Source organism: Dreissena polymorpha, chromosome 8 (assembly GCF_020536995.1).
Source record: "Dreissena polymorpha isolate Duluth1 chromosome 8, UMN_Dpol_1.0, whole genome shotgun sequence".
Lineage (NCBI taxonomy): Eukaryota > Metazoa > Mollusca > Bivalvia > Myida > Dreissenidae > Dreissena > Dreissena polymorpha.
Genome location: NC_068362.1, coordinates 18400990 through 18423686, shown reverse-complemented (window position 1 = coordinate 18423686; position 22697 = coordinate 18400990). Strand labels below are relative to the sequence as shown.

At 35.5% G+C, this 22697-nt stretch overlaps 1 protein-coding gene and 1 long non-coding RNA gene across 2 annotated transcripts; both read left to right on the top strand.

Annotated features, from left to right (window-relative positions):
* The first annotated feature begins 2034 nt into the window (after positions 1 to 2034).
* On the top strand, positions 2035 to 5116 carry LOC127841644 (uncharacterized). The gene is made up of 2 exons (XR_008031191.1): positions 2035 to 2165; positions 3194 to 5116. It is a non-coding gene; the product is annotated as an uncharacterized LOC127841644 (long non-coding RNA).
* Positions 5117 to 5351: 235 nt separating this feature from the next.
* On the top strand, positions 5352 to 21948 carry LOC127840357 (dehydrogenase/reductase SDR family member on chromosome X-like). Its single transcript, XM_052368767.1, has 8 exons — positions 5352 to 5387; positions 5792 to 5885; positions 10188 to 10295; positions 13720 to 13788; positions 14213 to 14314; positions 16983 to 17190; positions 20798 to 21017; positions 21719 to 21948. Exons 1-8 carry the CDS (start codon positions 5352 to 5354, stop codon positions 21908 to 21910), a joined length of 1029 nt encoding a protein of 342 aa, XP_052224727.1. The 3' UTR covers positions 21911 to 21948.
* The last annotated feature ends 749 nt before the right edge of the window (positions 21949 to 22697 follow it).

Here is a 22697-nt window from a genome sequence, read left to right as displayed (position 1 = left end):
TCTACCGGTATGTCGGTAGGGATTATTATGAGCCAGTTAAGAATCATGTCAAGTAAAATACCAGATTGCAACCAACTCTTAAATATGTGTTAGTTTTACTACATAAATCTGTTCATTATATTTGCAAGTTTTAAAACAATTGATGGCCAATTATGTTATCTTTTTGATATTTTCATTCAATACAAAACCAATTGCAATTCAGTACAAAAGTGTCAGAATTATTGCTGTGACGCATTGTGCACAGCCGCTAAAAGCGTGAAGCGATTGTCATCTCATGTTCCGAGGACATGAACATAGATGGCTCGACTGTTTCGGATTCTTGTTCGTCGTCCGCTGAGCCAGAGGAAGCGTCCGTGCCAGTTTTAGCGATGACTGTGTGGTTAACTTTCTCCACACATCGACACGACTGTCGTGTTCCCAAATGGCTTGCATGCCTTGTTTGGAAGTCTGCACCCGTTACAGAATGACTGCATCGAGACGTACGTCAAATTCAGCGCCATCTGCAGAAAGAGCAAAACAGCGGTAAGCACTGACTTTTCCTGGACGAATAATGCGGCAATACTAATCTGCGTTGTGATCCTCAGTAGAGGAGGTCTTTCTCCCCTGTTTGTTTGTCGTATGCCCCACTTAGAAAAGAACAGATAGCTGTACCCATTTCCATCCGTCGATTTTTTGCTTCGTGCGTAACTCAAAGGGTATTGTTTCTGGAGGGATAAAAATGTACAAGCAGGTAATTTTTTTTTAAATACAAGTACATTTAAAACTTGTGTTGAGCGTAAATAAACCGTGTTGCTGGGAGAAGGATACAACTTCACAAACATATTATTAACTTTTATACGACATAGTGCATCTTCATATTTTGTTTCGATGTTTTAATTCTAACCAACATAGTGGCATTTTATTAGAAAACAAATGAAACGCGGTTACCGGTAAGTAGAAAATATCGTAAGATTGGTGAAACTTAGACAACTAATAAATCAGCCAGTGAATTTGCGCGAACCTCCATAATTTGGTTTATTTTTCAACATTACAGTGGAGTAATGTCGCTTTAAAAGACAAAATCATTTTTACTTGTGTTGCGTGTTATTCAAGAAGGCCGTTAAGAGTAATCACACTTTAAAAGCATATAAACCAGGATCTGACCTTACGCACATGGGAATAATTGTGTTTTTTCGACATTATAGGATGTTAATTGTTCGATATTGGGGGACTGACACGGGCTTCATCAAATTTTGTTACTCGTTCAGAAACATTTAAGTATAGACACAACTGAATAAAACTGTACTTAATGACAATAAATGTATAATATTTCTCGTGATCAAACACTATCGCTATGAATTGTACGGATCGAAGAAATAGTTCAGCATTGGTAGATAGGTCTCTGGTGTGTTCCCAAAGACGCTTCACTACATAAAATGACTACAAACTATTTTAATATTGATATAAAATCCTCCGGTGTAAGCGCAACCACGCTTCACAACATAATTAAATAACTATAACATATTTTAATATTGATCGACATAATGCTAGCGTGTACGCCAAGACGCTTCACTGTATGAAAGGAAATTTTCATTTCAATTTACACTAATATTTTCGGTGGGGGGACAATTTGTCATATTATTTTAAATAATGTGCTATATTTTTAGTGATCCTTGTTGAAATATATAAATGAAAAGTTACTTTCACTCATTTCAATATTCTTAGTAGCGAAAGTAATTTACGTTAAATGTTAACTAATTGATGCAGCTGAAGCATCGTGTATGATCGCTGTTATATCGTAAGAATTTTAATGAGCGAGTTTTACCACATTTGAGTAGAATCAAAACTGTCAATACCAAGTATAATATATAGTAACTATCCTTGAGTTGTTTCTATTTGGACACAACTCGCAAATTCCGAGAAAAGTACCTTTAAGGAAACGCATGATTATGAAGGTCTCGACGCGCAAAATGTTTTCGTCCATTGTTTTGTAAATTAACATACAATTAGCCATACTAATCAACATAATTCCAGAATTCCGCACATGCTGAGTGTGGTTAATATTCATGCATACCAGAAGGCTGTATATACTGTCGACTGCTGTATTTATAGAAGTTTTCTCACAAAAATACAAGTTATCGTATTCACATTCATTTGGCATTCTTCAGGCATTTACGGAAACAATGGTATATTTTTTATTTACAATATGTGTATCATTTCTTCTTAAATATTGGATATAAATGTAAGTATGTACGAGTGAATTTAGAGTAGACATGGTATAATTGATATCATTAACACGATGTCGAAGCGACAACGCCCAGTGTCAGTGGTATGACGTTTTTTTTATTTCAGCAGATTTGATTCTTCTGAATTCACATAATGTTTCATAAATAGCTCTTACCTTTCACAGATTTGTAAAGTAATTGGACTTTTGGCGAAGCCAGCACAGCAGAATGATATTTTATTCGCCTAATGTGCTTCAAAAATGACACCACTGAGTACCTATACACTTTTAAAATTATTGTTAAATGACACTTTTGAAACTGTATTTACAAAGTTTTATTAACGATACATGTTTTGCTAAGACACTGAATGTCCCACATTCCACTTTTTGTCTCCAAAAGCAACCGACGTCAAAAATGCACATGCTGGTTAGTTTCTTTGAAATTTTAACAAATATAGCGGATTTTTACACGAGACACAAGTAAATATTATTTTTGTTTACCAAAACGACCAATATTCCGGTAAAATTTAAACAAAACGAACCAGAATATGGAGGTTTGCGTTAGTTCACTGACTGATATGTTATCTCAAGTGTCATCCCTTTTTTTGTTTAAAAAGTGTTAAAACTCCGGTTTCATCGCGATTAAACTGAACAATATATTTTGAAATAAGCTAGTTTTTATTAGTTACTTATAACTTTGTATTTTTTAAGTTTGATAACATAAGCATCAATTCCTTTTGAAACAAAACCTCTAAGGACGCACGGAAAGATGGACGGACAAGGTCATATCCGTAAAGACTTGTATGTGGGGTCACAAACACACATGGAACAACTATGTTTTGCACAGTGTATTGACCATCGGTATTTACAATTTTTTTAATGTAATCGGAGAGTTTAAAAAGAAGCGTAGCATTGAACTTTAACAATACACATTCAATATGAAAATATATATTTATATCGCAGCTTATTAATGTCGTACGATAATTTCAGGAAAAGCTTGTGCTAACCGCTGTTGTTCTCATTCTGCTGATGGCGCTGAATTTGACGACTGCCTCGGTGCAGTTATGCTGTAACGGGTGCAGACGTAAAAGCAAAGCATGCAAGCCCATTGGGAACACGTGTCGTTGTGTGGAGAAAGCTAACCAAGGAGTCGTTGCTAAAATTCTTTCGGACGCTTCCTCGCGTTCAGCAGACGACATACGAGGAGCTGAAATAAGACGCAGGCTCTTCGGTCATGTCTTGGGAAACGTCTAGGTTGACAATCGTTTTACGCGTTTAGTTCCTGCACACAACCGTCAAACAATCAGTGAGTGCTGTGCAAAATGATTTTGTATTGAATGAAAACATAAAGTATGACATAACTGTTCATCGCTTGTCAGCGATCGTTTATAAACATGCGAATACATTGAAGTGGATTACTTAATAAAACACATTTTCCAAACGTTTGCTTCACCAATTATCCCCAAGCTTTTCGGAGAAAAAGTGGGGATATTGTGGTTATCTCCGTCTTCCGTCCGCCTACACTATAAGCACTAGAACCTTGAAACTTACACACGTGGTAGCTATGAGCATATGTGCGACCCTGCACTATTTGAAATTTTGATGTGACCCCTGGGTCAAAAGTTATGGGGGTGGGGCAGGGTCAGAGATTTTCACTAATTTTTAAGCCCCCACAATTAATGGTGCATTGGCCATATCTTTTGCTACATTGAAGATTTTTATATTTGGTATGCATGTGTATCTCATGGCGCTGCACATTTTGAGTGGTGAAAGGTCAAGGTCATCCTTCAAGGTCAAACAAACTAATCCATGGGAAGTAATAAGCTTTAATAGGAGGTAATTAATGAACCTGTCAAATGATACAAATAAATAAATCAATCAAAGCGGTGCAGGAGGGGGCATTATGTTTCTGACAAACACATCTCTTGTTTTCATTTTACATTTCATAAGAAGGTTACGAGAGGGATCTTATTTTCTTAATCTTATCTTCATAATCTTATCTACACATGTGCATACATGTGGTTTATCAAATATACCAACCGACGCTTTGAATCCACACTGGGGACGTCGGTGGAGAGGATGTGACTCTACAGCAGATGCTTTTCAAGACCATTATCTTGCTTAAATTGATAATTCGTGTTGTTAATTGTTATCTGAACAATACACATAATTCAGAAAATTAATACAGATCATCAATCAATTAGGCAATTTAGAGAACACCGTCGGTTTATTTCAGTCTATTAACTATTCATTATGTATGTTTCCTTCTTAAATGAATACTTTATAGTAATATTTTATGAAGAAAGAAATTAGTTTAGGCAATATTAAGAACAACACAAACTATTCAAGTGTGTCTAATGCTATACATTTCTATATTACCGATTACATTTAGGTTGAATATTATTGCAACAGTGAAGGTGAAGGTGATAGCAGATATGTAGTTTTTAATCACAAAAAAGTAAGCCTTACTTAGTTTCGCTAAATAATACTTCCGACACTAAGTTAAATCTTAAAATTAATGTCAAGAAACATTTATTGTATATCCTTTGTTATGAAACTTAAATCATAAATATCAATGTAGAAATAATGAAGTTTGATTCGAAGGCAGATATCCACTTTAAACATTGTCAACATAGGGCTGAAATTTAACAAAGATTCGCTTATTACTAGGTTTACCAAAGGCTATACATTTTGATATTGACTTTATAATTATTCGTGAAATTACATTCCATAAAGAAATAATTTAAATTTAGACAAAGGCATAACTGGCAGGTTCGCTTTAAAAAAGACCTTCGGCCTTAAATGTTACGTATGGACGCCGAATGTTGGTAGAAAGACACATTTTAGAAATTAAGTATGCATATTTCTGATTTAACTTTAATTTATCAAAGCTGTTATAAATATTGAAACTTTGTTTGATGTTTCGCTCGTTTTTAATTATATTGTGCGAAGTAGGAATAATGTTTATTGGAATAAAGACGACATACACGCTTAAGTTACGCATTTCAACATCAGATAACAGAGGACCGCGAGACAAAAACGGTATTTCCAGAAGTCTCATCTTTTGTTTTTCCTATCTTTGTTTATTGATAGATCTTTGCAATACCAAATTGACAATAACTTACATGCAAAATTGCTCAAAACAACCATGCATATTATATTAAACGGGCCGTTCAACAGATTGGTAAATTGACAAAATAAAAAAAAAGGTGTTTCAGAATCGCAAATTTTCGTTTTTGTTATGATATTTGAGGGAATAGTACTACTGATCATTTACCATGCGCTTAAATATCCATTATATGCATCTTTTGACGATTTGAAAATCTGAAAATTATAACGTGTCGTGCGAGCCTTGTTGAGAGTTACTTTTTTCCTTTTTTAAAATTGTATTTTTGTTTTTTTTTACTGGAGATTTTTAGGTCAAATGTTTAAATTTATCAATATAAAGCATTTACTGACATGTTTCAATACATGCCAAAATCTGTTGGACGGCCCCTTTAAGATATATATAACATAGCAATTTAATTCCGTCATGTAACATTCTATACATAGATGGTGACGTCACTGAGTTATTGTCAGTAAAACCAGTGTCAGTTAGACCGGTGTGTACACAATGCGTCATGTAAAAAATCGTTCTGGCGGACATGTTTAGTGGACATTAAGATCGATTATCTTTGTGAAAGTATGAATAGCTTAAATATTTGTTAAGTAACCATACTTATTATTACGAATTGGACCGTGCTTATTCAGTCATCTAATACACTAACTATTGATATTTAGCGGTTGCCGAAGCATGGCATGAACATTCAAATTGCATCATCAAGAAACAAAAACAAATAACTATTTTTCTGCCATTTGGGTTACATTTCGCTAAATAATTGTGAATGACTCCGTTGCTCAAACATAGTACCTTTTTCGAAAGAGTTTCTTTTCTCTGTTGATATACAAGTTATTTATCCATCGCAAATATGCGTTATATCGTTATTTCCTGTATGTGTCGTTATCACTTTGAGAGTAAATTATAGGCTAAATTAAAAGTTGACGTACAAGAGTGCGTTTTATTGTACGGAGCTTGTATATATATATTATAGTAAATTATAGGCTAAATTAAAAGTTGACGTACAAGAGTGCGTTTTATTGTACGGAGCTTGTATATATATATATATATATATATATATATATATATATATATATATATACCCCCACATACCGCATTGACACATAATATTTTGCATGTTGTCTTAACACATAAGCGGATACAATGCTCACTGTTTAAAACGCACTAAGTGACCCCGTGACCTGGTTTTAACCAAGCATGGCCCATGTTCGAACTTTACCTACACACCATCTAGATACAACTTCTGACCAAGTGTGGTGACGATCGGATGAAATCTACTTGAATTAGAGAGCGGACACCATGCTGGATGTTTAAAACGTACTTAGTGACCCTGTGACCTAGTTTTTAATCTGGCATGGTCCATGTTCGAACTTGGCCTTTAGTTTATCTAGATACAACTTCTGACCAAGTTTGGTGGAGCTCGGATGAAAACTTTTTGAATTAGTCAGCGGACACCATGCTTAATGTTTTAAACGCACTTAGTGACCCCGTGACCTAGTTTTTGACCCGACATGACTCATATTCGAAATTGACCTAGACATCTAGATAAACATCTGACCAAGTTTGGTTAAGATCGGATGAAAACAAATTGAATTAGAGAGCGAACACTTAATACGGACCGACCGACCGACAGACAGACCGACCGACTGACCGACAGACAAGCTCATGTATATATACCCCCTAAACTTCGTTCGTGGGGGTATAAATATTCACTCGAAATGGAAACCCCTTTTTTCGGTCCGTTTCTGAAATCAGGTGAAATGCATTTCCATGGGAAGAACACAAGCAATGTTTATTGCAATTTTCGGAAGACGATACATTAATCTTCAAATTGATACCAAGTTATTACGTGTGTGTGTATTTCCAGATTAATTAGGTACTTTCCGAACCAGATGCTACACAATACGCAGACCCGGAGTGTTCCGCAGCACTCCTACCTAAATCACTTGCTAGAATCACGAAAGTTGGATTTTCTTAATTAAAGCTGAAATTTCCAGCTTTTTCTTTGTTGCTGAAAGATTTTCAATTCGGCCAGGTCTTGTGTTGTGGTGGGAAGCTGGAGTACCCGGAAGAAACACTACCTGTCTGGTATGGTGACCACCAACCAAACTCACACGCTGCCGGGAACTGGAATTAAACCCGGTCGCCTAGTAGAGAAGCGAGTGTACCAACCACTGCGTTAGCCGCACACTAGTTTTATTATATTCTGAAATAAAGGTAATGCAAGAAAATGTCTGGAAAGTTTTCCATTTTAAAATTGGACCCTATATGAAAACCGTAAAGTGGAATGTTACCGTTATGCTATTGAACAGTGAACAAGAAAAGGTGCTAGAAATATACTTCAACGCTGAACTTTCGAGTCTTGGCCCATAACACTGAATCCATTATTTACGATATGACATTTATTCTAAATGGCTTAAATTTTCCGAACGAATGACCATACATATATAACTGAATAATATAGAATTAGGAAGTACACATGGAATCAATTGTTAAAAATTGAAATAAATAATAGAGAATATTTTAGCAATGCGTCAAAAACAGAAAATCGATAGGTCAAACCTAATCCGTAATAGTGTACATAAAAAATATGGGGTCTTACCATTTTTATACATGCAATGGAGTTTGTTTTCGAATGCTGTTCTAGAAGACACAAATCTTTAATTATTTGGCTGGCACTAAACAGGATTTAGCGACTGTTTTATCATTATTTTAATTGATCTATTTCACACGTCTGGCAATGTCAATATGCTTTTATGCCCATAGTGTTGTCTAATTGAATGAGTCAGTCTTTATTTGAAGAAATGCGTAACACAAAAGCGTACTGTACGGTGCGTTTTGTAAGAAAATCGTTTTACTCGCACTTAAAATCCGGAAGTAAACAAAATGTTTGTACTTTCACTTTTAACCATAGCATTTTATTATTTATTCAGCTATATCGCTGGCGCATGGTGTTTATTTCTTCAAATTATAACAAAACACAATGTTTCGAAAAGTGAGTAGGTTTTCAAATAATAGTATTTTAGTTAACATAATGTTCAGAAGCAATGCAGATAGGTTACAGTATACTAAATCTAGGTTGCATTACACAAAATAAAATAGAGATGTGCTATGGCTATACTCATTTTTTTGATCTGTTAATTAAATTGTTATAGATTCACATTGTACAATAAAAAATGTAACAGTCGTCTAGTTCTTTAAATGCAAGCAATTCCTTTATTTCAGAAAGTTTATGTTTTTTTTTTAAATATTCATTGTTACTTTTACAAAAACTGTATGGTATCTTATAAAAAAATACGTTTAATGGAATGCTCTCTGAGTGAACATTAAATTTTGTGAACTACGTTTCCTTAATTTGACTTTCACCACTTATCGGGAGTGTTAATTAAAAGTGTGCAATCATCATACATGCCAGACGTCCCGATCTTGGCGGGACAGTCCTGCTTTTGGGGTGTTTGTCCTGGTGTCCCGATGTAACACTATTTGTCCCGACATTCGAACAAAACGATATACGCTCTTTAAGTTCACAAAAAATTCCCTGTTCAAGCTCCGTCTGGCTTTAATTACCATCGCTAATCACTTTATTGCCCCCTATATTAACAAACCATATCTACTAGTCTAGTGATCCAGTGTTGTTTTTGACACATTATCAGTGATATATCGGCAAATTATTGATTTTATCGGGCATTCACAACAGGGTATTTTTATGATAAGGGTCGTTAATTGCTAGGGATAGATGCATCGTAGTGCATTAAGCATATTGCTTTTGTATTTCATGGCCCAAATCAATTCCAAAGATACTATTATTACGCGGTATTCAGTGTATTATATGTCAAACAAATGGAGCGCTGACCGATACCAGAGACATAAATTTACTTTCGTTTTTGGCTGATTTTCAGAAAATAATTTGTACATATTGCATCAATCTAAATGTAGAGTTAATGGATGATTGGTTGAATAAAAACAGTGCTCGATGTGCGCACATCCCGTTGAACGTTGCCTTAGTCACAAATGGGTTCATCTGAATAGTGCACATGTTGGTTTACTTCCGGAAAATGGAGAACGTCTGTGTTCATGCAATTTTAAACACATTTATCATCAATATTTGCCAGAAATTATGAGGTTTTGTAAGTAATTAGCTGATTACTGACTTCAGTAAAGGTGGCATGAATGATCGTTTTAGGTGTCCTGCTTTTTGGTAAAATGTCCCGACATTTTAAATGGACTGTCCTGATTTGGACCCGAAAATTTCTGGCATGTATGGCAATCATTTAACAGTAATGCTAGATTAGCTTCTTCAGCATTGAAAAATAACTTACTGACCTCACTCCTTGACCATGTTAATGTTATAATAAAGTCCATGTTAAGTTTGATTATCTAAATAAACTTATTTGGTATTTTGCTGATTTTTTTTTTAAACCTTCAATTGGGAATTTTGAGGCTAGCCTATTATTTTGGACAAAAGCAAAACATTTGGCATTAAATTTGACCAAAAAAGCAACACTGGGACTAAGGTGTGTTGTTATAAATCAAATTTCTTATTGTGAGTTCTAAATACTTTCCTTATACAGGTATTGTTATCAGCTAATAATAAAAAAATAATTTTGCCCTGCTTTAATTTGTTTGTTTCTTAAGCTTTTTCAAGCTGAACTTTAATGCATCTGAAATATGTTATGTGCTCTTTAATTTTTGATTAGGCAAGGCCTTTGTGTGAAATGATTAAAAGCTTTATTTTATCGATCGTATACAGGTAATCGTAACATTACCCATGACAATTTAATTTTGAATCAATCGGATTGATAACTTGATATGTATATGTGCAAATTAATGCTGAAAATGGTTTTAGAAATAGTTTTCTTCTTTCAGATATCCCTAACCAAGCTGGCAAGGTAGCCATTGTTACTGGCGGGGCTTTAGGGATCGGTTACTATATATCCAAGGGACTAGTTTCCAAGAGCGTTCATGTTTTTATTGGTATGTGTTGCTATATAGTATCAGCCCTTATTTAAGGAACAATAAGGATCCAGAAACATTATCAGGAAAGAAATTTTTGTTACCATCAGCTTGTCCTTTTAGCTCACCTGAGCTTAAAGCGCTGATTGGGAACCATATTTTCTGTCTAACCTCTGTGTGTTAGGTTTGTGAACTTTTTTCTTATTATGATATTCCTCTTTCACCCCTTGAAAGACTTTAACGAAACTTCACAGGAACGATCATTGGGTGGCCCACTTTCAAAGTTTTAAAAAATGTTCAGATTAATTGTAAATCTGTTCAGGTTCATTGTAAATGTAGGTCTTCGAGCTTAAAAAGATTTAAAGAACTAAAATTTCATTAATTTTTGTCTAAAACCACAAGGCTGAGGGCTTGAATATTTAGTGTGTGAGCATGATCTAATGGTCCACTACTTAGTTTGCTCAAATAATGCCCGCCCCCTCGGGTAAAAACTGGCCGTGCCCCATGAGTCACATGATACATAAAGACTAATATTGCAAAATGACTGAACATCTTGTCTATATAAGTGAAGACCAAGAGGTGTAATATTTGGCGTATAAAAATGTATGGTGGTCTTCTACTAAGATTTTTCAAATCATTCACTCAGGGTTATCTGGCCCAACCCTAGAGCTATCTTGTTTCCCTTATACATTAATGTATATAACTTATATCAACACAGTTCTAGAGTGTAAATTAACATCATTCTCACCATGAACAAGCATACAGTAGACTGCATTCAGAGATGTAAGAACATAATTATAAATAATATGATATATTAACTTAACAACATGTATTTCAAAACATTAATGTATTTTCCAATTATGTTGACAGTTTTCATGCCCCCGGTAGGGTGGCATATAGCAGTTGAACTGTCCGTCAGTATGTCAGTCAGTCTGTCCGTCCGTCCGAAAAAAACTTTAACAATGGCCATAACTTTTTCACTATTGAAGATAGCAATTTGATATTTGGCATGCATGTGTATCTCATGGAGCTGAACATTTTGAGTGGTGAAAGGTGAAGGTCATCCCTAAAGGTCAAATGTCAAATATATGGCGTCCGTCCGTCTGTCCGAAAACTTTAACATTGGCCATGACTTTTTCAATATTGAAGATAGCAACTTGATATTTGGCATGCATGTGCATCTCACGGAGCTGCACATTTTGAGTGGTGAAAGGTGAAGGTCAAGGTCATCCTTCAAGGTCAAATGTCTAATAAATGGCGTCTGTCCGTCCGTCCAAAAACTTTAACATTGGCCATTACTTTTTCACTATTTAAGATAGCAACTTGATATTTGGCATGCATGTGTATCTCATGGAGCTGAACATTTTGAGTGGTGAAAGGTGAAGGTCAAGGTCACCCTTCAAGGTCAAATGTCAAATATATGGCATCTGTCCGTCCAAAAACTTTAATATTGGCCATAACTTTTTTAATATTGAAGATAGCAGCTTGATATTTGGCATGCATGTGTATCTCATGAAGCTTCACATTTTGAGTGGTGGAAGTTCAAGGTCAAGGTCATCCTTCAAGGTCAAAGGTCAAAAAAAAATAAATCAAAGCCGCGCAATAGGGGGCATTGTGTTTCTGACGAACACATCTATTATTTCACCTTATTACAACCAGAGCTCCAGATAAGATGCGTATCTGCGTATTTACGCATTGAAAAATTACAAAAACGCTTTAAAAATTGGCCCAGTACCGGTACGTAACATTACGCAATTCAAATCTTGGTACGTATTTGTAATCGATTAAAGTGAGTAACCAGTTTAACCAATAATCTAGTTGAGTGTCTAGTATAAGTAAACCTTTGAATCAAAAGTAAGTCAATCAAAAGAACCTTGTAATGGAAATGACGGTTCTAGGTTCGAAAAAGGACGTTTCGTGTAGAAAGTAACTGTATATAACAATATGCCAAAAGAAATAAATCTTATGATGCTTCTAGAATTGTTAAAATAATTTTAAGCGATCTAATTGTTGAAGAAGTTTATAGTTAACTTACATAGACCACATGTAGTATGACTTTATTTTCAATGGTACAAGTAGTGCCATAACTTAGTTTACCGGTAATTGCGAAATGACGTTCGTGTACTATATGAATACTATATGCAAGAAAGACAGTCTGTTAATATCATCATTTAAAATTATTTTTTTGCACTTAATATAAACAAATAATATTTCTAGATTAAACACGCCATGTACTAAGTCAGTTTTCTATAGAAATGGAAAATACCCCTCAATATTCCTAAATACCCTTTATGGCTGAAACAAAGGAGTAAAATACCCTTTAACAATAATATCAGGGGGTAAAGTATCCTTAAGACTAAATCCTTATCTGGAGCTCTGATTACAACTCATCATAAATTAAGCATATGTAATATGTAAGACAACTTTTATTCCTATTAATTAAACCATGGCCGTAGTTTGTTCCCTTTGCTTGCAATGCTATTAATACAAGTTCAGTTCAGTTTTGTGTGTGATTGTTATTTGGTCTTAGGACCATGGGGTCAAATGATTTAGATAGACTTATTTACTAAATAACTTAAAAAAAAAATCTCAAAAATCCTGAGGGATTGGGTTTTAATATTTGGTGTGTAGGATTGTTAACTGATCCTCTTCTAAGTATTCAGCTCACCTGAGCACATATAACTCATGGGGAACTCTAAGGATACTTGGTGTTCAATTGTTTGGCCGTCTGTGTGGGCATAAAAAATTGTGTAGCGATTTGATCTTCTGATATTCTGGGAAGATTATAATGCAACTGGACAGGAATGATCATTAGGCTTTAAAAAAAAAATCATCAAATTCTTCAGGTCTGTGGTGTATGTTGGTCTTTGGAGCAAAGAATGGATTTTAAAAATGACAACTTCAAGAATATCTTTTTCTGGCTTGTAATGATCTCTGCTTAGTTTGTTTAAATCATGCCCTTGTTGTAACAACTTGCCACACCCCAGTGGTCAAACTTTTCATCAAGACTTGAATAATACGATTCTGATATACTTTAACAATCTCAGTAACTTAAGGTACTGGTAGTCGCTTTCCTCGGCTAAGTTTGTTCAAATCATGCCCCTGGGTCAAAACTAACCATTCCCAGGGGTCACATGATATATATAGACTTGTAAAGTAAATAACATTAAAAAGCTTATCCTCTGAAATTGCAAGGGTTTGGAGTTTAATAATATGTGTCATACAGTTTCAAATACCTAGATACAACTACAGTTGTAACACAATCATCACCCTTTCTACACATAATAGGTTAGTTTCTACATGTATTTAAATAGTACCAACTTATAGCTCCATGATTGGTATAATTTTTTGTCTCTTTGTTTTAGGCATTAACATTTGAAATAAATGATTTTAGGAAAACATTGTTGCACAGTAATTGTATTTAAATAGGAGATGTATATTTCAGGTGCGAAATGTAAACAGACAGCAATGGCTGCCATAGACAGAATACATGAAGACTTTCCAAATGCTAAAAGTATGTGTGTAATGAATTGATTCTGAAGGTGATCTGTTATCCATTTATATACATAAGCTACCCAGCTTTAAGTGAACCGGATACTTCTGTGACTTGCATGAAGTGTATATATGTATATATTTATGATTGTACATTTGATCCTCTGCTCATTATTCCTTTAACGTTTAATTTTCGGGACCAGTATATCATTGAAAAAGTTACTTTTAATTCCTGGTATCTCAGTCGCGTTGTATCTCTATTTGTTGTTAGATGCAAACATATCAACACGTCTTGTTTGTAATTTGTACAAAACAACTCCGTTCTAAATCATTGATAAAATATCTTTATAGTAGTATGTTAATATGCCCAAATCGATAAAAATACATGATAAGTAGTGCATTATACACATAGTATTAGTGCAGTTGAGCTTTCATTTCATTTTCAGTTGATTTCATCCAGTTAGATCTGGCATCCCTGCAGTCGGTAAAATCGTTTGCAGAGGAATTTCTGTCTAGAGATCTTCCTTTACATATACTGATAAATAATGGTGAGGGCACTCCTTTCTCGCTGTTTTCTTATTATTAGCAATGTGAGGCCCAAGAATTTCCATAGTTTTGTTTTAAGCTGACGCACATTTTATGAATAGAAATTTAAAATAACTTACTATGAAACCATGTAGATTATGTGATTGATATTTGTAAACATACTTTTTAGCTCACCTGAGCACAACGTGCTCATGGTGAGCTTTTGTGATCACTTTTTGACCGTTGTCCGCCGTGCATTGTGCCTCGTCAAGATTTTGCCTTGTGAACACTCAAGAGGCCACATTTATTGTCTCATCTTCATGAAATTTGGTCAGAACATTTGTCCCATTGATACCTCTACTGAGTTCGAAACTGGGTCATGCTGGGTCAAAAACTAGGTCACTAGGTCAAAAAGAAAACCATTGTGAACACTGTTGAAGTCTAATTTGATACCCAGTCTTCATGTAACTTTGTCAAAATGTTTGTCTAAATGATATTAAGGTTGAGTTCAAAAATGGTTCCGGTCCGTTAAAAAAACATGGCCGCCAGGGGGCAAGGCAGTATTCATTATATGGCTATAGAGAAACCTTGTGAACACTTTAGAAGTCACAATTTTTAGCCCAATCATCATGAAACTTAGTCAAAACATTGGTTTCATTGATATCTCCGATGAGTTCAAAAATGGTCCAGATCGGTGAAAAAACATGACCGCCAGGGGGCGGGGCAGTTTTCCTTATATGGCTATAGTAAAACCTTGTTAACACTCTAGAGGCCACATTTATTGTCCAATCTTCATGAAACTTGGTCGGAAGATTGGTCTCAATGATATCTTGTATGAGTTAGAAAATGGTTACGTTTGCTTGAAAAACATGGCTGCCAAGGGGTGGGGCATTTTTCCTTATATGGCTATAGTAAAACCTTGTGAACACTCTAGAGGCCACATTTATTGTCCAATCTTCATGAAAGTTGGTCAGAAAAATGGTCTCAATGACATCTTGGATGAGTTCGAAAATGGTTACGTTTGCTTAAAAAACATGGCTGCCAAGGGGCGGGGCATTTTCCCTTATATGGCTATATATGGCTATAGTAAAATCTTGTTAACACCCAAGAGGCCACATTAATTTTCCGATCTTCATGAAACTTGGTCAGACGATTTTTCCTAATGATATCTTGGATGAGTTCGAAAATGGTTTCGGTTGCTTAAAAAACATGGCCACCAGGGGGTGGGGCATTTTTCCTAATATGGCAATATATCATGCTTTAGTAAAACCTTGTTAACACTCTAGAGGCTACATTTATTGTCCGATCATCATGAAACTTGGTCAGATGATTTGTCCCAATGATATCTTGGATGAGTTCGAAAATGGTTCCGGTTGGTGGAAAAACATGGCCGCCAAGGGGGCGTGGCATTTTTCCTTATATAGCTATAGTTAAGCCTTGTTAACACTCTAGAAGCCATATATATTGTACGATCATCATGAAACTTTGTCAGAAGATTTGTCCCAATGATATTTTGGACAAGTTCGAAAGTGGTTCCAGTTGCTTAAAAAAACATGGCCACCAGTGGGCGGGGCATTTTTCCTTAGATGGACTTATGAATCTTCATGAAATTTTGTCAATATATTTGTTTAAATGATATCTTGGATGTGTATGAAAATTGTTCTGGTCTGTTGAAAAACGTGGCTGCCAGGGTGTTCACAAGTCATAAAAGTTGGTAAGAACATATTGTTCTAATGACATCTTGGGCTGCACAGAACAGGTCAGTTCCTTTGCATCTCAGGTAAGCTACTTTGGGCCTTTCATTCCCTCTTGTTTCAGTGTATAATACTTTTCTTGTTTGTACTTATGCTTGGTATGGAATTCAAATTTTGTGTTTAAAGTTTACATGATACGATTATGATCCTTAATATCTTCAAGGACAAGCAAAATCATAGATCTACGTTACTATTTTGCACAAAGTTTTGTCAACTAAAAAGGATACTTCAATATAAAATACTTGTAAATGTTTTTAAATCAATATAGCATAAATTGCAATCACATTTGATAAATTCTACACATTCCCGGTATTGAATCACATTTGAGAAATTTAAAACATTCGTGATTTTAAAGTATATTTTAATTAAAGGGAGTATAAACGATTTTGTCAAATATAAATGAATTTATATAAAATGTGTAAAAAACTTATTATATATATATTTCAATACAAAATAAAATAAAAGTTCAGATGAGCATGTGTCGAAAAATGCGAAATTAGCCAGATTTTTAATTCTGAAATCGAATACGGCTTTACAGTCGAATTTGCCAGCATGTATATCATGCATGTACGATGTGAATCTAAACTTAGTTTAACGGTTCATTTTAAATTCCTGCAACGATATATATTCATACGACACACGAACAATAACTCTGGTCCTAATAAAAAGACGAATGCTTCGGTTATTCATTATTGTAGGAAAATGTGTTCGTCACAATCAGCTCGGGGCGCTAATTTGTCTTAGCTGCATTTTATGTAATTCGTATTTAATGTATAATTTTTCTTGCCTATGTTGTGTTATTGTAACATATTTTATCAATATATTACAATTTAACACATATAAAAAATCGTATAATCTCGCTTTAAATACGTGTATAGTCTGAAATAGTAAAACTTTTTGAGAAAAGTTTAAACCTGTTTTCGCTTCTTTGCTTAAGCTGGTATAATGATGCCACCATACGAAGAAACTGTCGACGGTTTCGAAAGCCAGTTTCAAGTGAATTTTCTGAGTCACTTCTACTTGACACAGTTACTTCTCGCTAAATTGACACAATCTGGCAAAGATGAGCGGTGGTCAAGAATAGTAAATGTGTCTTCGTATATGCATCGTATTGGCCGACCGTTTATCACTAAACTTGGACAAAGGTAGGTGGCTGATTGGCAGAAGACTCACGTTTTTCTGTAGATAATTTTTTGAATGGGAGTGGCTAGTCGTACGGTCCCGTACGGCTAGACAATAGGCTAACAGTACGGCTCTGTACTTATAGCCTTTCCTATGGAGATTGTCTAGCCGTACGGCTGTTATAAAACATAAATATATTGATTAATTATTGATATACGTGCAGCTTCCGAAATTTCTAGCATTTAGACTAGCTCGTGTAGTCGTCGTCACGGAATTTGAAGTCTGGTTTATGTTTCGTCCTGATTGGAAAACCGATTCGTGCATAGTATATAAAGGGTGTAAACAAGGGATATGAAAATGTAAATTTATTTCGCCAAACAACAATTACAGCAATTAATAGAAATCACAGTTATGGAGTATATAAATACGCACTGTACATGCAAATATCAAATGTATACATTAAATATATAGTAAATAATCTTAACTAATTCAATGAAAATTGCGACATCACAATGAGAAAAGTTTATCACAAAACAAATAAAAGGAAACTTAACCTGAAAAGGATAAAACGATAAAAGAGAATGGGAAACGTAAATTGACAGAAATTAAAAAAAAGTGTTATAGAACGAAAACAATTACTAGTAAATACGATTTTATTGCTTTTAGATAATAGCACTTGACAAAAGCATATACAACATGAAGTTATATACCCTATTTTCACAATATGAGGCACCATTTCACGACATGTAATGTCGACTATGCAAACAAATAAATCATCGGAACGACAATGATTGCTTTTGATGTGTAATTTCTAGTAATGATGCAGCGGCAACAAAGACGCTGATTACACAGTATGAATACACAGGCTTATCCTTGTCTTTGTTGTTCGCATGTATGACAAATGAAGTTGACCATATCTTAAATGATGTCACTTTAAAGAACCGCCATGCGCGATGCACTAGAAATCACACCATATACAAACTTCACTAAATCCACCGATATATACACCGATATATACACAAATTCGACACGGTTCGCTCAAACCGAATGAAACAATGATAATTGTCTTAAATTTGATCAAAAGCAGAGTTTGTGGTATATAAAAGCTTGAATCCATATGTACAACTTTCTCTACACCGAAAATAAGCACCATGTGCATTTTAAGTCGTACTTACGTATTCACACTTTTATTATCTTAATCATTTTATAAAACCTATTTATACCTCTTATCAAGATTATACATTATTTACAGAATCATACATTTGTCAAAGACAGATCGTAATGCAAACGCATCTAGTTTTAAGATCTTTATTACAACTTTTTTACATCGAGAATATGCATCGTGTGAACTTAAAAGTCGTAAAAACTTATTCAAGCGTGTATCAGACAACCTATACCCTTTATCTAGAACATTCACTGCAGAACCATTACTTCGTTTTAGGAGTATCCGATATTGCTGCTCAATGGTAATGGAACCAGCCGTGACACAGGTCGCAGCACACACATCTAGTTACTAACTCCTCATTGCAAACTTTACATGTAATAGACATTAATGAAACACTGTCAAGAACATGTAACAAAGCAACCCATGCGTCCGGTTCAAAATATTTCTCGATACAGTCAATTTATGTTTCAGCGGCAGCCATATCAATACGCCCAGGACAACATTCGACCTCCTCTTCTGTTATTAGTTTTTCTTCCGAAGTAATGCACCGTTAAGCAACAGCATCGTCAACAAACCATTTCAACATCATTTTGACTTTAACACTTGTTTCTAACTGACAAAAAGATACCGGTGGACGTTTCTTTTCAGTCTCTTTTTCGGTAAACCAACAACAGTTAATTCATATCCTTTAGGGCGGCCTCGTTTCCGGATATGTGACGGGAGAGTGATGCTACCTAAGTCTGATGATGCTGAAATCGCAACACCGCTGCTTGTTGCACGTTCACCTTCCGCTGTGTCATTTGAAAGCACAGGCTCTGCATCATTGTCTTCTGGAACGTTGACAGTGTCATTATCACGTCTCCCGGGATTGCTATCAGTGTTTTCCTCAGTAACAGCCGATGAAGCCCCTGCGTCACTTTCGGCTGGTAAAGACCGCGCTGATACAATGTCACTTGCATCATTTACTGTTGTGATACCCACTGAATTGAGGCCTTCAGCCATTGCCACAGCTACTTAGGGAACACCGTCGTCATCGTCGCTGGATTAGGGTGGTGGTATTTCTGTTATTGTCTTTAAGTCGGGTAATCTGTTGTCAATTGCAGGTTCATGAGGTTGAGATGTTGTTTCAATCACAACTTCTTCTCCCTGTTCCCATGCTCGTAGTAATGTTGTCGTACGTCAAACATATGTCCTGTAACCTCCGCTGCGCAATAGGCTAGTTTTTGTGTAACATCATACGCTGTTCTATATCGCTGTTGATGCGATTCTACTCTTGCACGTGGAGAAAGAAGAGAATGTGTTACCTGATTTTCGTGCTGATAACTCATGAAAGTACCCAAATAATGACATTTCGACCAACGTTCGTTTATCAGTGCTCTGTCGAACAGGTTCATGTGCATCTGCTTTCTTACTGCTGAGAATATGTGCTTACATGGCAACTGATATTGCACATAAAATGCACACTCACATTTGGAGTCTGTAATACTAGAATCTGTGTTTTTAATCTTATAGCACCCATCTTCAACCAATTCAAGCTCTACTTCCTCAGACCTTTTAATCTGTTTCTCAACCAAAGAATATGCGTATTCAGTAAGTTCCTTTCTGATCTCAGCAGCAACCGAGTCGTCTAAATGGGCTACAATAGGCACTTGAGCGGTCTCTTTGCACAGTTTGCCGTTTATCTCAGTTCTTTGAATGTTTAAGAACACTATAATGTCCTGTGCAAAGTCATCAAATTTGGCATTTTTGTTTACGACCTTTTGATTTTCTGATTGATACTTTCAAGTCGATTGTTGGTATTGTTATCCAGGGAGCTTGAATTACATAAAAGGAAGCCGCAACAGATAAAGAATTTTTTAACTTTTACAGCTTAAACAAACTTATTACTGATTACCAGCACTGAATGACACTGCTTTACTGTAACAGCCGTACGGCTAGACAATATCCGTAGGAAAGGCTATACGTACAGAGCCGTACGGCTAGCCTATTGTCTAGCCGTACGGGGCCATACGATTAGCCACTGCCTTTTTTAATTGAACATGTTCATTAAAGCAATATTTACTACATACTTACAGTCCTTCATGTTATAGGTCTACTCTTTCTGTGTAACGTATCAATTGCATGAACTGATGCGAAGCTTTTTATTTGATATGATTTTGATGGTGTTCTTAATAGGCATATTGTTTCATAGTATAGTGGTCAGAACTATGCTCTACGTAGTACCCGTACTCATTAACAAGTACGGGTACTACGTTATCATGTATAATTCCATGGTTATGGAATTTCGAAACATTAATATAATGAAGAGGCGTGGTTGAACCAGTAGTATGGGTTGAGGGAAAGGTATTTTCCTCTCCTGAGGTGTTTCGAAAAACATACCCCTGTCATGTTTAATAATTGTGTTTTGTTGTTTGTTTATATCGCTTGAGAGGAAAATAACAATATTAAATAGCGTTTTGTGACAGGGCCCAGACATGGTTCGAATACTCGTCGCATAAAGCATACGCAGATTCGAAATTGCTGATCGTGGCCGCCACTCTTGCACTACACCATCAGCTGCGCGCATCTGGCGCGCCTGTTTCCGCTTCAGCTATACACCCAGGCATCGTGACGTCCGGTTTGTGGCGCCACCTGACGTGGGTACATAGAAAGCCGATCTCCTTGCTGGGAAAATATATTTTTCTGGTACACATGCATGTACTAAATTCCTCGTTTTTGTAACGTTCGCGCGGTTATTTGAACAATTATATTCTGTTAAAATGGAATATTTGATTAAAAATACGGTGTTTTGTTTGGTTAATTTGTTTTTTGTAACCAGGTTTTCCGAAGAAAAAACTGGTTATTAGATTGGCGAATGTCGGCGGATGGGCGGGCGGGCGGGCGTAACAAGCTTGTCCGGGCCATAACTTTGTCGTTCATTGTGAGATTTTAAAATCATTTGGCACATTTGTTCACCATCATTAAACGGTGTGTCGCGCGAAAGAATTACGTCGATATCTACAAGGTCAAGGTCACACTGTGAGTTCAAAGGTCAAAAATGGCCATAAATGAGCTTGTCTGGGCCATAACTATATCATTCATTGTGAGATTTTTAAATCATTTGGCACATTTGTTTACCATCATGGGACGGTGTGTCGCACGAAAGAATCAGTCAATATCTCCAAGGTCAAGGTCGCCACGACTAAAATTATATTTATTTTGAAATAAAGGGGGTTAATTTTGTTTGTTCAGTTCAAAAGTTCAGTTTGAGTTGTCTCCCTTTATCAGACTTTTTTTACAATGAAAACCTGGTTTTGTGACAATTTTTTCTCTTGTTTGTACTTAGCAAATTTGATGATATTTATTATTTATTTAATAATATCTTATAACACCTCGCGTTCTTGCAGACACCTGAGAAAGGCGCAGTTACCGCATTGTTTTCCGCGTTGTCACCTGATCTAGAAGGCAAGAGTGGGTGCTACTACGACAAATCAGCGAACACCATTCCGGCAAGTTTGACGCAGGATGCGCAATTTCAGACAGAAGTGTGGTCCAAGAGTTTGTCTTTGATTGACAGTTGTGTACAATCTTCGGAGTGATGTGTATTTAAATTTTATATAATAAATGTTGAAAGGTGTTATTTAGTTTATTCTTTCAAAATTCAGTTAGCTTATTTAATCACACAATGAGGGAAACTATATAATCCACAACAGTAAAACGAGTTTGCTTTTTATGCACATGGGAATGTGGGCCCTTTGAATGTTAATAAGTGATCTTTGTTTTTCATATGGATAAAAACATCATATAAATTCATAAATACTATGACGCAATAACTGAAAAAGGTGTGCACCCAAAACAAATATCAGGTTAGAAAATATCCATACAAATTGATTCAATTATTGTTTATTTTTAGTTTTACATTGAAATAAATATGCTTTAATATCCCGCACACCTGGCTTTAACGGGAATATAAAATATGTTTTTCAATGCCATGGATCTGAAACCGTTATTTTTTTACCATTATTTTTGGAAACGCATGAGGCGTTCAACAACATGAGCACATATTCTTTCAAAACAAGATATAATTTGCACAAGTTAACAGAGAACAAACAAATCAAGAGACTGGCAATCGTAAAATAAATATAATGCCTACTATTCGTGTTTTACGACAAGTATTTTGTAATATATTTGTAGATCGTGTAGACAGATCATTTACTGGCTTGTTATATGCACAAGTATGCAATTGTATGTTTATAACAATTGAAGTATTCTCCAATGGTCATCTATTGCGATCGGAATAGTCGCGGGTGTTGTGTACTGAAAAACTTCGTGTGTTTCGATCGCCATTATCTAGGGTTCCCTCATTAGAAGGAGACAGCTCTATTG

What these genes read in the sequence shown, in the direction of transcription:
- LOC127840357 (XM_052368767.1), top strand. Translation starts at nt 5,352, where the DNA reads ATGCATATTATATTAAACGGGCCGTTCAACAGATTG. An exon ending in GATCGATTATCTTTGTGAAA is followed by an intron (nt 5,886 to 10,187) that starts GTATGAATAGCT and finishes TTCTTCTTTCAG; the next exon opens with ATATCCCTAACCAAGCTGGC. An exon ending in ACATATACTGATAAATAATG is followed by an intron (nt 14,315 to 16,982) that starts GTGAGGGCACTC and finishes TCTTTGCTTAAG; the next exon opens with CTGGTATAATGATGCCACCA.